We start from the raw sequence: 13,040 nt of genomic DNA, 5'->3' as shown, positions 1-13,040 counted from the left end.
ACTCGCGCAAGGAAGCTCTACAGGAAGTGGCTCACCAAACCGTTCTGTATTTGTGATGGAAGATGAACCCACAGATAAATGCCAGGACAGGAATATTATATCGCCATCCCTAAGTTTGCAGCTCCCGAGAAAAATTTGTCGAAATTCGTTAAAAAAATTCTTGCATGACAGGCGATACGCGAATGTGACAAAACGAGTCATTCGTTCGCCACATCAGAGACCGCCACATCAGAGACAAAACTCAGGCACGATCTAAAATGAACCTAAATTGAAGAAAGTGTGGCGAAAAATGTCTAAACAAGTTGGTTCTAATACTATACAAAAATTTAATTAATTGGGTGAAAGCAAAGCTGCGGACATTTGGGTTGGAAGAAGAGGTTCAATAAAGAAGAGGTACCTGGTTGTTGTAAAAACGTAACCATAAAGTAGTACTCGGAGAAAATCGGACAGACAAAAAAAAATCACAAGCAGTTTTATCTGTCAAACTTTTTTTTTTCAAGTACAGTCTAATTTAGCATATTTCCTTATATAGTTAAATATAAAAAACCCCAAAACATCTCTTGTTTCAAAACTATTATCGTTTGAAAGATCAGCCATTGTTCTAATGTAAAGTTGAAACTTCAACAGCAAAACTATACCGCAATTTTTGAGCGAACCCGACCCATCTGTATTTCCCCTTGCTTCAAACATTCGTCGTTCTTAATTAGCAGCTTATCTATTTCCTCCACATTGGTGGGCGTGCCACCGAAACCGTGGAATGTCGTATTGTTTGCTGATTAGTGTACACACGAAGTTCCCTCTTCCGCCCGTTTTGCTGTCTTCCCGCAAGCCGACTGGCCGACCACCGCCACCGGCAGCTCGCACTGCGCGTCGGGTGTTGAGATGATTTAGCTAAAATTTACAGTTTTTTTCCTTCTCCTTTCATGTGCTGCACCCTGATTAACATTTGCGCGAGCTCGCGTAAATTCCGACGTCCAAAGTCAGTCGAGCCTTCCAGCCAGCAGCACAATCCGGGTGTTAATCCCGTCGCCACCGTCCGCCGTCCACCGTCCTAGCTTCCTGGGCACGTATGTCACTTTGTCGTGAGCCCCGCTATCAAACTGTATAAATTCATTTAATATAGATTATCACCACCATTAAAGGCATAAGTAACTGTAATGTCCTCGGCAGGCTGGCCAGTCGCGCGACGTGCTGCACACCTTACCCGTGCTTGCTTGTCCTGTCCATAAGTGCACTTATGCTGTTATGCAACGTAACCGTTGTTGTTGGCGTCGCCGTCGTCGGTGTTTACCTACTGTTGAAGTATCCTATCCGAGCGGCAGTAGTGGTTACACAGGGGCACAATTTTCTTCACAATTTCTGTCTTAATCAACCTTCTAGACGGCGGGGCCTAGTAGCTTGGCTGCCGGTTTTACACCCGGTGTTTGTCTATGTTTGTCGACTGGATTAATTTAGTCCACTTGTAATTTAGTAGCCGAAGGCATCAGGCTGATTCTAGTAATACTCTCTCTGGGGGTGATTTGGTTCAATACCCAGGTATGCTATTATTGAATTACGTGAATGCCACCACACATATTGGTGGCTGGCTTGCGGCGACCAGTGCGGTGAGTCAACCAGCAAACCATCCGATCCGATCCGATCCTATGCTAGGCAGCTTGTTAGGCCGCTCTGTAATAATCAAATGATTATTACCGATGTTTTCCCGGTGGCGGTTTCAGTGTGACAGGTTTTTATGCCCTTTTATGGGAAGGAAAATCGGCGGAATATGTTCTAACTGTGAGCGAGCTGTCCTCGAGTCAGCACTCGAGTTGTGAGTGTTTTGAAACTCGACAAAATGCAGCCATGATGGTGTGTTTTGTAAAACTAATCGAGACGTTAGTACTGAGAATGTACCAGTCTTGATCATCGATTTTGATCAAAAACCGATTCAGATATTCAGTTCTGTATGTATTTTCACAGCTTTTATAGTGTGTTTGCTTGTATTTTAGAAAAATCGATCATTCTGAATACAATAATTCCAATATAAAGGACCTGTGTAGAGCTCTCCCACTGCTCAAAAAAATTTTGTTTTCTTTAATTTTATCAACTTAGGGTATGTTACTACATCGTCGTAATTGCCTATTCCCGTTCTATCCAACACAAATTATTAAAAATATAAGCATTTTTAGGACACACAATGCAAAACTAGTTATTTCCTAATATTTTAGTTAGTTGTCTATCGTACGCGATCAATCAAAGTGAGCTGAGATCTATTCAAATGCTTTTTATCATTGAAGAAGTCCTACCAGCCAAATTTCCTACGTTTTTTCGTACGACGAAGAAGACAATGTCGACTAATCGTTTTAATTTCCGTCATTCATAAATGAAAATAACTCACGTAAGGCATTGTCGTTATTCTACAGCCAGAAAAACTTGCCTGACCTGCAGAAATTTTGTAGAATAACGTTTGTCATGCCGTCCTACACAAATACATGCGCGTTAGCTTCGTAAACATTGTTGTGATTTTTAGTTCGGATGATGAAAAATTTTGATGGACGGATTTTAAAACGGTACTACGAATTTTAGAAATAAAGTCAGTTGCGTAATTTCAATAATGTGCTTTAATAATCGCTTAATAGTTGCTTTTCAGTGATTTCAAAGTTCACGGATCGGAAAGTAAGTGTGTTTTAGTCAAATCAGCACTAGAACTTTTGAAGTATTCATTAAATTATCCAGCAAATGATGAAAATTAGACTGGCTTTACTTATTACGACCGGAATTAGAAAAAGACTACTTATTATTTGATAATATTTCAATTAGAATTTTTGTACCTTAGGTACTTGTAATCCCCACGCACAATTTTTATGAAGCTTAGTTAGTTTGCTTCTGGCTTAAGAAACTTTTAATTCACCATCAGTATGACTGCACACGATAATCTGTTCAATTATTTATATTTTCTCCGAAAAATCGAGGTATAAGGTTTTTCAATTTTACACATGAAATATCAACATGAATGTCCGATCAGGAGAATCCTTAGGAGCCAACTAAATTAAATCGGGGTTTAATCAAGAACAGCAATTTAATCAAGTCAAATGAAAGAATTTTTTTCACGATCAAATTCCACTATTGATTATGTTTACAATTACATATTTTCAGAATCTTTTGTTAAGAACATCATCTGGAATACTTAATCATAGATTCTAAACCATCGATGTAGTTTAGACAAACACAATTTATTGTGTTTTCGACAAGAAATATGATCAATTAAAAATAGTTTTCAAAAAACTTGCATTTTTTCAGCTACTGAAGAGAACCGCCACCTCGCTACTTTGCCCACTGATTACAGCATTTCTAAAAGTACTCAATTTTCACATGACATATTGTTGAAGACATGTGAACGTTTGCAGCATTTGACGTAATGGTCACAAGCTTATAACAGTGATAACTTGTGATAAGTTTGCAATACATCAGTAAAATTCAGAATCGCTTAAGAAAGCACGTTGGCTATCTAAATGCGTTCGGACTGATTAAAATTAGTTCCAGCGTCTCAATTTTTGATGTAAAAAACAGGTAATTTGCTGAATAATAGTCATTTTCATTGGTTACAGCTTAAAGAATTAAAGTTAACATGAAGGTTATCCCACACTTAGTCGGCCCATCGCTTATATTATAGTAAAACAACCAGTGATCCGCTTAAACTGCTTAACCCTTTAATGGGTAAGATCGTCCGTAGACGACCTTCGCATCTGAAGCTGCAGAGCCACATATGATGTTTGTTTTAAATTGGCAATATGAAAAGTGTGTTCAAGACAGACTGAATAATTGAAGTTTTTGGATCGTCTTAGTAGAATGAAGCCTGCAAGCCGTAGGCGAAATACGCAGGGTATATTGCTGCATCGTCGTAATTGCCTATTCCCGTCCTATCCAACACAAATTATTAAAAATATCAGCATTTTTATGGCACACAATGCAAAACTAGTTATTTCCTAATATTTAAGTTTGTTGTCTATCATACGCGATCAATCCAAGTGAGCCGAGATCTTTTTAAATGCTTTTTTTCAATAAAGAAGTCCTACCAGCCAAATTTCCTACGTTTTTTCGTGCGACGAAGAAGAAAATGACGACTAATCGTTTTAATTTCCGTCATTTATAAATGAAAATAACTCACGCAAGGCATTGTCGTTATTCTACAGCCAGGAAAACTTGCCTGACCTGCAGAAATTTTGCAGAATAACATTTGTCATGCCGTCCTTCACAAATGCATGCGAGTTAGCTTCGTAAATATTGTTGGGATTTGTAGTTCGGACGATGAAAAATTTTGATGGACGAATTTTAAAACGGTACGACGAATTTAAGAAATAAAGTCAGTTGCGTAATTTCAATAATGTGCTTTAATAATCGCTTTTCAGTGATTTCAAAGTACACGGATCGGAAGGTAAATGTGTTTTAGTCAAATCAGCACAAGAACTTTTGGAGTATTCATTAAATCCATCCAACAAATGATGAAAATTGGAATTGCTTTACTTACTACGACGGGAATTAGAAATAAACCCTATATCCAGTGAAAAATTTTTGACGTCTCTATATAATCGAGTCCGACCTGTATTGAAATTATTATTATTAAAAGCTAATGACTATTTTTACTGAAAGTACAATCAAAAGAAGTTCAAGTTTGTGAGTACAAAAAATAGTTTTTTCGTTGTTCTTGTCCAACGCTTTGAGTATACGAGTTGAGTATACATTGCTAGGTTGCTAGGTGAAAAAGCATTATAGCGCAACCACCGACAAACAGACATAACACTCATTTTCCATTCTTCGTACCGATTAAACCGTCATTTCAAATTTGGGTTTAGTTGGGAATGTCTCCGTTTTGGTCAAAGTGACGCTTTTTGACGAAAGAAGTGGAATTCCCCATAAAAAATACTTGCTACTTCCATACCCATGTTGCTATTTGATATTTGGGAATGTCGATCATAGGTGGTGCTAGTGTTCAGGCAAAATGTGAGGTACGATAATTTTTGGTGATTTTTCTTATAAGAGTTATGTCTGTTTGTCTGTGGCGCAACTATAGAAATGAGCGTCTTTCAGCTGCGCCTACAGTAATGTTAGATTTAAAAAAATCGGCATTTTAGCAAATAAGGTACACCGGGGCAAGTGGGAATACGGGGTAAGTGTGAACGGAGCTCGTAACTCTCTTCAATCTCATTTTCTACAACCGAACCTTTCTAGAAATGAAAGATACAACTCAAACGCATGTATTAAAATTATAGCTTATTTATAACAGGCATTCCAAACATCAAAATTGGACTTTAAATTTGAGCGTTATTTTCAATTTGCGTTGTAAGTTTGACGCACCTTTCTATAAATGATATTTTGGCCACAGGCTTTACGTAAAAGTACATGTTTTTCTGGCAGTAGGTAAACATAATGAGCGTATTAACAAATTACACCCGAAAACTAGTTTGAGAAACCTAATTTGACAAACGGCATTAAAAAAAATGGCTCGAAATAAGGTCGGCACTTTAAAGCACCCGGGGCAAGTGGGACCTATTAAAAATAAAGTGTTTCAGCACAAAACTTCCTGTCTTAATACATTTATTTAGATGAACTATCGAACATTTTCAGTTCAATTACATAATATTTATGCCAGTAAAGCTTAAAAATAAAACCGAAAAAGACTAAACCAAGGGGCCCAAAAAAGAAGCCCATATGCACAGCTTGTGAGGGAACAAACAGTTTGGTCACATTTTGATTACGCCCAAACGATGTTAATCGAATTTGGAAAGTCAAATTTGATATAATTAAGCAAATCTGCAACTGGAATTGAAACAATAAAGTTTTGTGGTTATTATAACGTAACTGTCTCTTATGAGTAGCTCTACCGAATTGGGCATGGTAGAACAAACAGATCATAATCGTATTTTCGAGCTATTAAACAATGGTTTAATAGGTTCCTAAATTACGTCTCGCAAGAATTGGATACAACGACGTATTCAACTATATTTCATTACAATAATGCTTTACAGCAGTGGTGCCCAGACATAGGCATGGTGCGGGCCAAATCAGATTGTCCATGAATGCCGCGGGCCGCAATAATCTCTGACCATTCTTGTGCATAACAAAATGCAAAATATGCGACAGCAAAAAACATTATCTAGGAATCGCCACAAGATTTAAACAGGAAAGCCTTCAGATTCACAACATGCACGAGGCATTACGACTAAACTCAGGGACTCCTATGTCATCAAGAAGTTTTCTCATAAGTCCTCCATCTTTCAGATCAGTCCGCGGGCCACACGGATCATCTTGAAGGGCCACATGTGGCCATCACTGCTTTACAGCGTAATTACTCACGATCTGTAACGCTATTTTTGAATGAACCCTTCGTGCAAATATTGTTTTTGATTGCTTCTTGCAATGCTTTAACATTGCTATATATTAACTTACACAATTTACTATTAGGCCATTACAAATATTTTATAAAGTTTTTGTCCTTCCGGTGTTGGGCCACTGAAGGGGAGGAACGAAAAAAAACAAAGAGATTTTTTTAATCATGCAAAAAAAATTGATTTCAGGCATTTTTATTTAAAGTTTAAACGTCTATTCTATAAATATACGTTATTATTTTTCATGCAAAAATCTACGAAAAAAGACAAAAACGAAAGAAAATTTTTTCGACTGGTTTTCGGAAATTTCGTTGTTCGAATTTCCATTTTTGTTTCGTGCTAGAAGAATGAACTCAATTCGTACACTCATTTTTCGAGTTTTTCAGGCTGTAGACCCCACAGACAATTGATTTAATGAAAAAAAAATTAACTCACACCCTACAAATTATTTTTTTGCCCCCCGATTTTTCAAGCCAATTTCCAAGCGGGGGTGACAAAAACTTTGAAATTATTTGCAATGGCCTTATTTCATGCTTTTAATCAAATTTGAATATAGGTCCCACTTACCCCGGTAAATGGGGCAAGTGGGACCTATCGCCATAATTTTGAAAATTCTCCTCCAGATTAATTTCATGTAAATTGATAGGCCTTTTTCGTAATTAATCCTTCCAAGTGATACCACTGAAGAGTTTCTGTACTAAAAGAATTTTTAAATTATCATAGGTATAGAAAACACAGTGGAATAAACCCAAACTATGCATTTTTAGGTCCCACTTGCCCCGGTGTACCTTAATGCTTCAAATTTAAATGTTGCAGTGGTGAATGACCAATTGGTTAAAACCACATTAAAAATAACAATATAAAAAAATGTTGTAGTTTAACTACCAATACTCCTGAGCAACGAAAATATGCATTAATAATGAATAGTAGCGCAACTATTGGTGCTACCACAACTATTGGATCAACTGGTCGGTGTTAAATCAGACTGGACCAAATCGCAAAATTTAAGAAAACGAGTTAATGACAGCAAACGATAAAGAATTTTCTAAGCTACATTTTACTCCATAAATGTTGCAAACAGCCAGAGTTATGAGATGATTTCGAACGATTGTTAGGTATAAACCATACAGAGCAGTAAACTTTGAACGCGTTTTTCTCGAAATCAGAGTTTTGGGACTTGGTTCGGTCTGACTTAACACCGACCAACTATTCTAGTAGTTTGTAAGACCACTGTAACACCCTTTAACAGCCTTAAAGTAAAAGCTGTCAGCTTAATAAAAGCTTCTAGTGGTTTACACTTTATAAATACAGAGCTGATTTGAAGAAAGCTGATTTGTAGAACTTAAAATAGCTTACACATCGCATGTTCGAACAGTAGCTTTGGGTTCGAGCACAAAGAATCGATAAACAAAGTAACAATTAAAGTTATGCATGAAAATGTGAATTAATAAAACAATTTTCAAAAAGTCAACTTCGAAATGAATTATTATAAAAGTTCCAACTCCCGGATTTTTAAAAGTAGTTTGTATGGCAATTCGTTTGATTCTGCGCAAAAAAGCCTTGAGAATAAACGTCTTTAAGACTTTACCCTTCTGTATCCCCAGACCTCACAGCCGGATTAGAGTATAGGATAAATAAAGAGTTAGTGCAACGTTCCTACTGACTCTAGCAGCACCGACCAGCCGTGATTCGAACATAGGACGACGACTAGCTTGTTAGACCGGCATCGAACCTTGAAGGTTACTGAACCGTTGATTCTGCGCAGTAGACTTTATTTATTTATTTATTTATTTGACTAATACTTGTAGAGTAAAAATTATTTCTTATTACTTTCTACAATTGGACGAACAACCACATTTTTGGTGAGAAAAGAAAAACAAACATAAAATAACCTTACAACTATTTAATCTGAACTATTTCAATTTGATTTTGATTTTAATTTTAATTTTGAAACTCAACATAATTTTGATTTAATTCTAATTTAAATTGCTTCCTTCCAACCTTTCGGCGCAGGCTTGGTAGAATCCGGCTAGAGAGCTTATCAATCTTATATCAAGAGGTTCCACCAGACAATTGCACGTACAAAAAAGGTTCCACTGTAACGCGAGGTACTTGCTTGCGGTAATATATAATTCCTAACACGTGAACTACGAAAAGTACCTTATCAAATATAGAAAAACGAAAACAGAGCTTTTACATATTTCACTTTTATATCAATGGAAAAGATAAAAATTCTATTTAAGCAAGAAAGGATGTTTTTGTGCATGGAAAGAATAGGTGGTTACATTGGTTTCTTTAAAAGAAATCATATAAACAATTCAATGAAATTTAATTATTCAAACTCCAACGGAAAAATCCAACAGAATTTATATAGAAGTGTTTCACTCTGACATATCACGCATACTCATTCAATTCACCTTATTTCTACCAAACTATAATATCATTCACTGCAGTGTGTTTGTTTTAAATGAACTACCGTTCATTTTTCAATGCTGTTGTTCATCAATTTTCTGCTAGTGAGATTTGTAAAAACTCTACTGTGCGAAAATGGATCATAATGTTGAATGGAGATTGAATTGGTTCAAACTACATAGTTGTTCTGATTATAAAATTAAAAATTAAGTCAAAATTTTGGCAAAATAAGCATGCTTTTTCTCTCATATTCACCGACTGATCGAATGATCGTTACCGTAAAAAATGCAAAATTTGGGGCACAAAAAATCGATTTGACAAGCCTTGCACAAGACTTATGTGCTCAATTTTTGATCGTAATTTTTACTGAACTCTAACTAGATCCATTCTATTTACAATTTTTCAAAAATTGGTTGCAAAAACTACTAAGTTCGAATTGGTCAATACTTCTTTTTTCAATACATAAGAATTACAGCAGGATTTTGAGTTTGGAAACAAATGTATGTTGCCAAAATCGAAACTGTGCCAAATCGAGACCCATTTTTGATATGGAAAATTGAATATAAATGTGTTATAAATTGACCAATTATTATTAATTAACGATTTTTCAACGAATAGCCATTTTATATCTAAAAAGCCCGGCGGGAGCGGTCCGCCCGATGCAAGTAAATTTTTGACACACTGATAGTAAGACGTAGGCCCAAGGCAATTAAAATATTACCTTCCGAAACATTTTAGAACCACAAATTTTTTTTATGCGTATACTGGGGCATAATCTTCCCGTCATTTAGAACATGTATGAGAAAACTGAGATATATTTTTGTTATTGTATTATTTTGTGCTGCCAAAAACGAATACTTCTGTTTCCAAAATCGGGCCAAAAAAGAAGGAATGTTATAACTTTTATTCGTACAGAGGTCGTATGTTACACTCACATCGAATTGATTGGGAATTTTAATGCCAATTTAATGCCACTTAATGTAGGTAGTGGCCCTAAACAGCAACGAAATATGAAAGAGAACATATGGAATTAAGTAAACAAATTCGGTGTTTACAACTTTCAGAAACTCTGGAACTCTTCATTCCAGTTCCTCGTCTGTAACATACCTCGAACCTCTCAATTTCCCGTAGTAACGCGGAAAACTTGTTCCCTGCATTCTTAACTCTAATCCTTACAGGCTAGCGGTTTGTAATAGGAAATCGAAAACAAACTTGCCACTTACGAAAACTGCTTCCAGAGGGCTCCGGCTTGCGGAGCCCTCCCGCAGTGCCATGATTGCCGCAATTGAGAAATCCGTCGCACCCTTAGCGGCGGTCAGTGCGGCCGCGGCCGCTGCCTGCAGGGCTGCCGCCGAAGCGGCCACACTCCGGCTGCTGGCGCTCATGTTCCCACTACCACCGGTACTGTTGTTATTGTTCTGTGTATCGAGCAGCATCCTTTCGTGCTGAGCCAGCTGCTTCCGGTGGACTTCCGCTGCTGCCGCTAACTGCGCTGCCGAATTGGTGCTGTTGTTGTTGTTGTTGTTGCTACTGCTGCTACCGCTACTACTGCTGCTACCACTTAACTCACTAGAGGATTCACGTTTTCGTTTTATTCTCTCAATTTTGATAACTTTTCGTAGCACTGCGGCGCTCAGCAAATGGGCAACCCAAAAATATAATTAACCGCAGTTGTCCGGTAGGTTCGCGACAACCAACCGATTTACTTCAATTTCACCGAGAACAGTTCACCATGTCACTGCGAGCGATTCAATGCAAATGGTTCGTCTTTCCACAAGTACCGACGGTCGGTGAAAAACAACTGCACCCGATCACGCAATGTTTGCTTTTTTTCTACGCTCACTTGCAACCCACCACGAATGCACGACGGCAAACTATTATCTACTTGCGTACCACCAGGCAGAGAAAACTTGAACAGGCTGAGAAACAACCTACCCGCTGTGCGTTGTATACTTCAGTCTCTTTCGACACGACACGATACGATGTACGAGCCTTCAGGCGAACAGTTCGAAACTGAACTTCAACTATCACTCGAGCTTCCTTCCAACTGGTTCGACAGCCCTCCTCTCCGGCGAACAACAGACAGAACAGAACAACATCAACCAACACAGCCAAAGCCAACAACATTCACATAACACACGCAGTAAACCAGAGAACCAAAGCAACACTGAGCCGGTTTTGTTGACTCCGCCGTAGCACCAGCCCAACGATCTCCTCAAGCGAATGCAGCGATAATGAAGCAATACGATACAAAACAAGAACCAGTTTGTGCCGTAAGCCACGCCCCTCAACAGCAACCAGTTGCTCGCTGAATCCGTATGTGTGCGTACGTCCGCATGTAAACAGAACGAACAATCGCACAAAACAAAACAGCAAACCGATCGTAGCGCATCTCACGAGAACCCCGTCTCAGTTGGTGGAATTCAGCACCGAACCCGGTCGCTACCATTTTGTTTTCGTGTCTCTTTTGGGGCACTCATTCGTTGCTCATTCGAGCGCTCACGACTCGTGCGCGCTCGCCATCTCACCCGCGGCACTCACTGGAAGTACCGACGGATACGGTTCTCGTGCATAAACCCATCCCACTCGAAGTGCAGTGCACCAACAACCGTAGCGTAGCGATGTGTGAGTAAGAGCTCAACCCAGCTGGCAAACCTCAAACGTGTTTTCGTCGCCAGCCACGACGACGGTGTCAATGACGGTGCTGATGATGGTGACAACCGAAGAACAGCAGGAAAAGAAAAACCACAGAAAATTATGTTGCTTTTGTGCGCGCAATTGTTCGTTCTCTTTCTTTCACTCCCGTTTGATCACCGTAGTCGCCGTCGCCGTCGTCGTCGTTGTGACAGGAACTAATGGTCTCTTTCGAGCTCGCTGACACGGTCACCGGGGAGAAACCTAGCACTGTATCAGAAGCAGATTGTCTAAGGAAGGGGGATTTTCATGCGGGACTGAGCATAGCCGTCGACACTTGGAGTGACGATAAGGAGGATGATGACGACGCAGGACTACGTTAGAGCTAGAAGGAAGCCATGTGTGACGGTAGTACCGAGGTAATTCATTCTGGGGTACTATTTACAGCTTGCTCGCTAGCCGTTACGTGTCTATTTGATGTAGTTTGATACTTCGTAATGAGAGGAATTGCTAAATCCCTAAAATTGCTTTCTGTGGAAAGGGCTCTGTTGCCACGAGATAAAATAATTTCTGTAGCTCTCAAGAAAGAATCAGCTTGTGATAGTTATAGAGACTGCCAAGATAGCCAAGCTTGTTTCACCAAATCTTCGTAAACAAAAAACTTCTTGTAAATCTCTTCAAAATTTGCAGAAAATAATCCGGAGCATTTCTCTGAGGGTTTCAACATTGCACGATATAGAGCTCAATCAATGCGGAACACTTTCCGGGACGTTTGGTCATTCAAAATAAATCTTCCAAATCCGAGATTATAATGAAAAATCCGGGATGTCTGCTTAGCCTACAATAACCAACATCAGCGGCTTAGGAAAAGTGGATTAACCAGTCCAAATATTTTATCCAAATCGTTTTACAAGAACTTCGAGAAGGGGACAGGAATTAATCTAATTCCACTGAGCTAGTCGTGAAAACGAAATCGTTCACGACACATGGCGCATGGCATCATCGAACATTTTTGTCGCAAAAAAGTCTTGTATCGTCGGCGTCCGCGTTCTTCCTAGCAAACCACAAATTGTATAATAATGTGTGAAAATCATCTTAAATATCGCTAAACAATCTCGAAATCGTACATAAAGTTTAATAAAGCGCACCCTAGTTTACATCAATTCGTACAAAATGATAGTAACTGATCCACATACGATTTTCGTCACAGAATAGTATTGCATTATGGAACTAATCATGTTGAGTCGGATTTCATCGTATGCAAATACTAATGAATGAGTATTGTTTTCATATAATTTGCAATACGTATATCGCCTCCAAAACAGTACGCATATGCTGGTTTCGTGCATCGAATGCGATTTTTCTAGATATATATCGGTACATATATCATATTTGTTACTTTGATATAGGGTCTTTTGCTAATTCCCGTCGTAATAAGGAAAGCCATTCTAATTTTCATCATTTGCTGGATGGATTTAGTGAATACACCAAAAGTTCTTGTACTGATTTGACTAAAACACACTTACCTTCCGATCCGTGAACTTTGAAATCACTGAAAAGCGACTATTAAAGCATATTATTGAAATTACGCAACTGACTTTATTGCTAAAATTCGTCGTACCGTTTTAA

At 38.4% G+C, this 13,040-nt stretch overlaps 1 protein-coding gene across 1 annotated transcript in view; it reads right to left on the bottom strand.

Annotated features, from left to right (window-relative positions):
- LOC128742012 (T-box protein H15-like) overlaps window positions 1–10,213 on the bottom strand; it is a 102,707-nt gene extending 92,494 nt beyond the window's left edge. The window contains exon 1 of the mRNA XM_053838183.1: window positions 9,994–10,213. Coding sequence (XP_053694158.1) covers window positions 9,994–10,213 — 220 coding nt within the window. The remainder of the gene's footprint in view (window positions 1–9,993) is intronic.
- Window positions 10,214–13,040: the final 2,827 nt, after the last annotated feature.

Source organism: Sabethes cyaneus, chromosome 3 (assembly GCF_943734655.1).
Source record: "Sabethes cyaneus chromosome 3, idSabCyanKW18_F2, whole genome shotgun sequence".
In the NCBI taxonomy this organism is placed as follows: Eukaryota; Metazoa; Arthropoda; class Insecta; order Diptera; family Culicidae; genus Sabethes; species Sabethes cyaneus.
The sequence above is the reverse complement of the archived record's forward strand: the minus strand, read 5'-3'. Positions and strand labels throughout refer to the sequence as shown.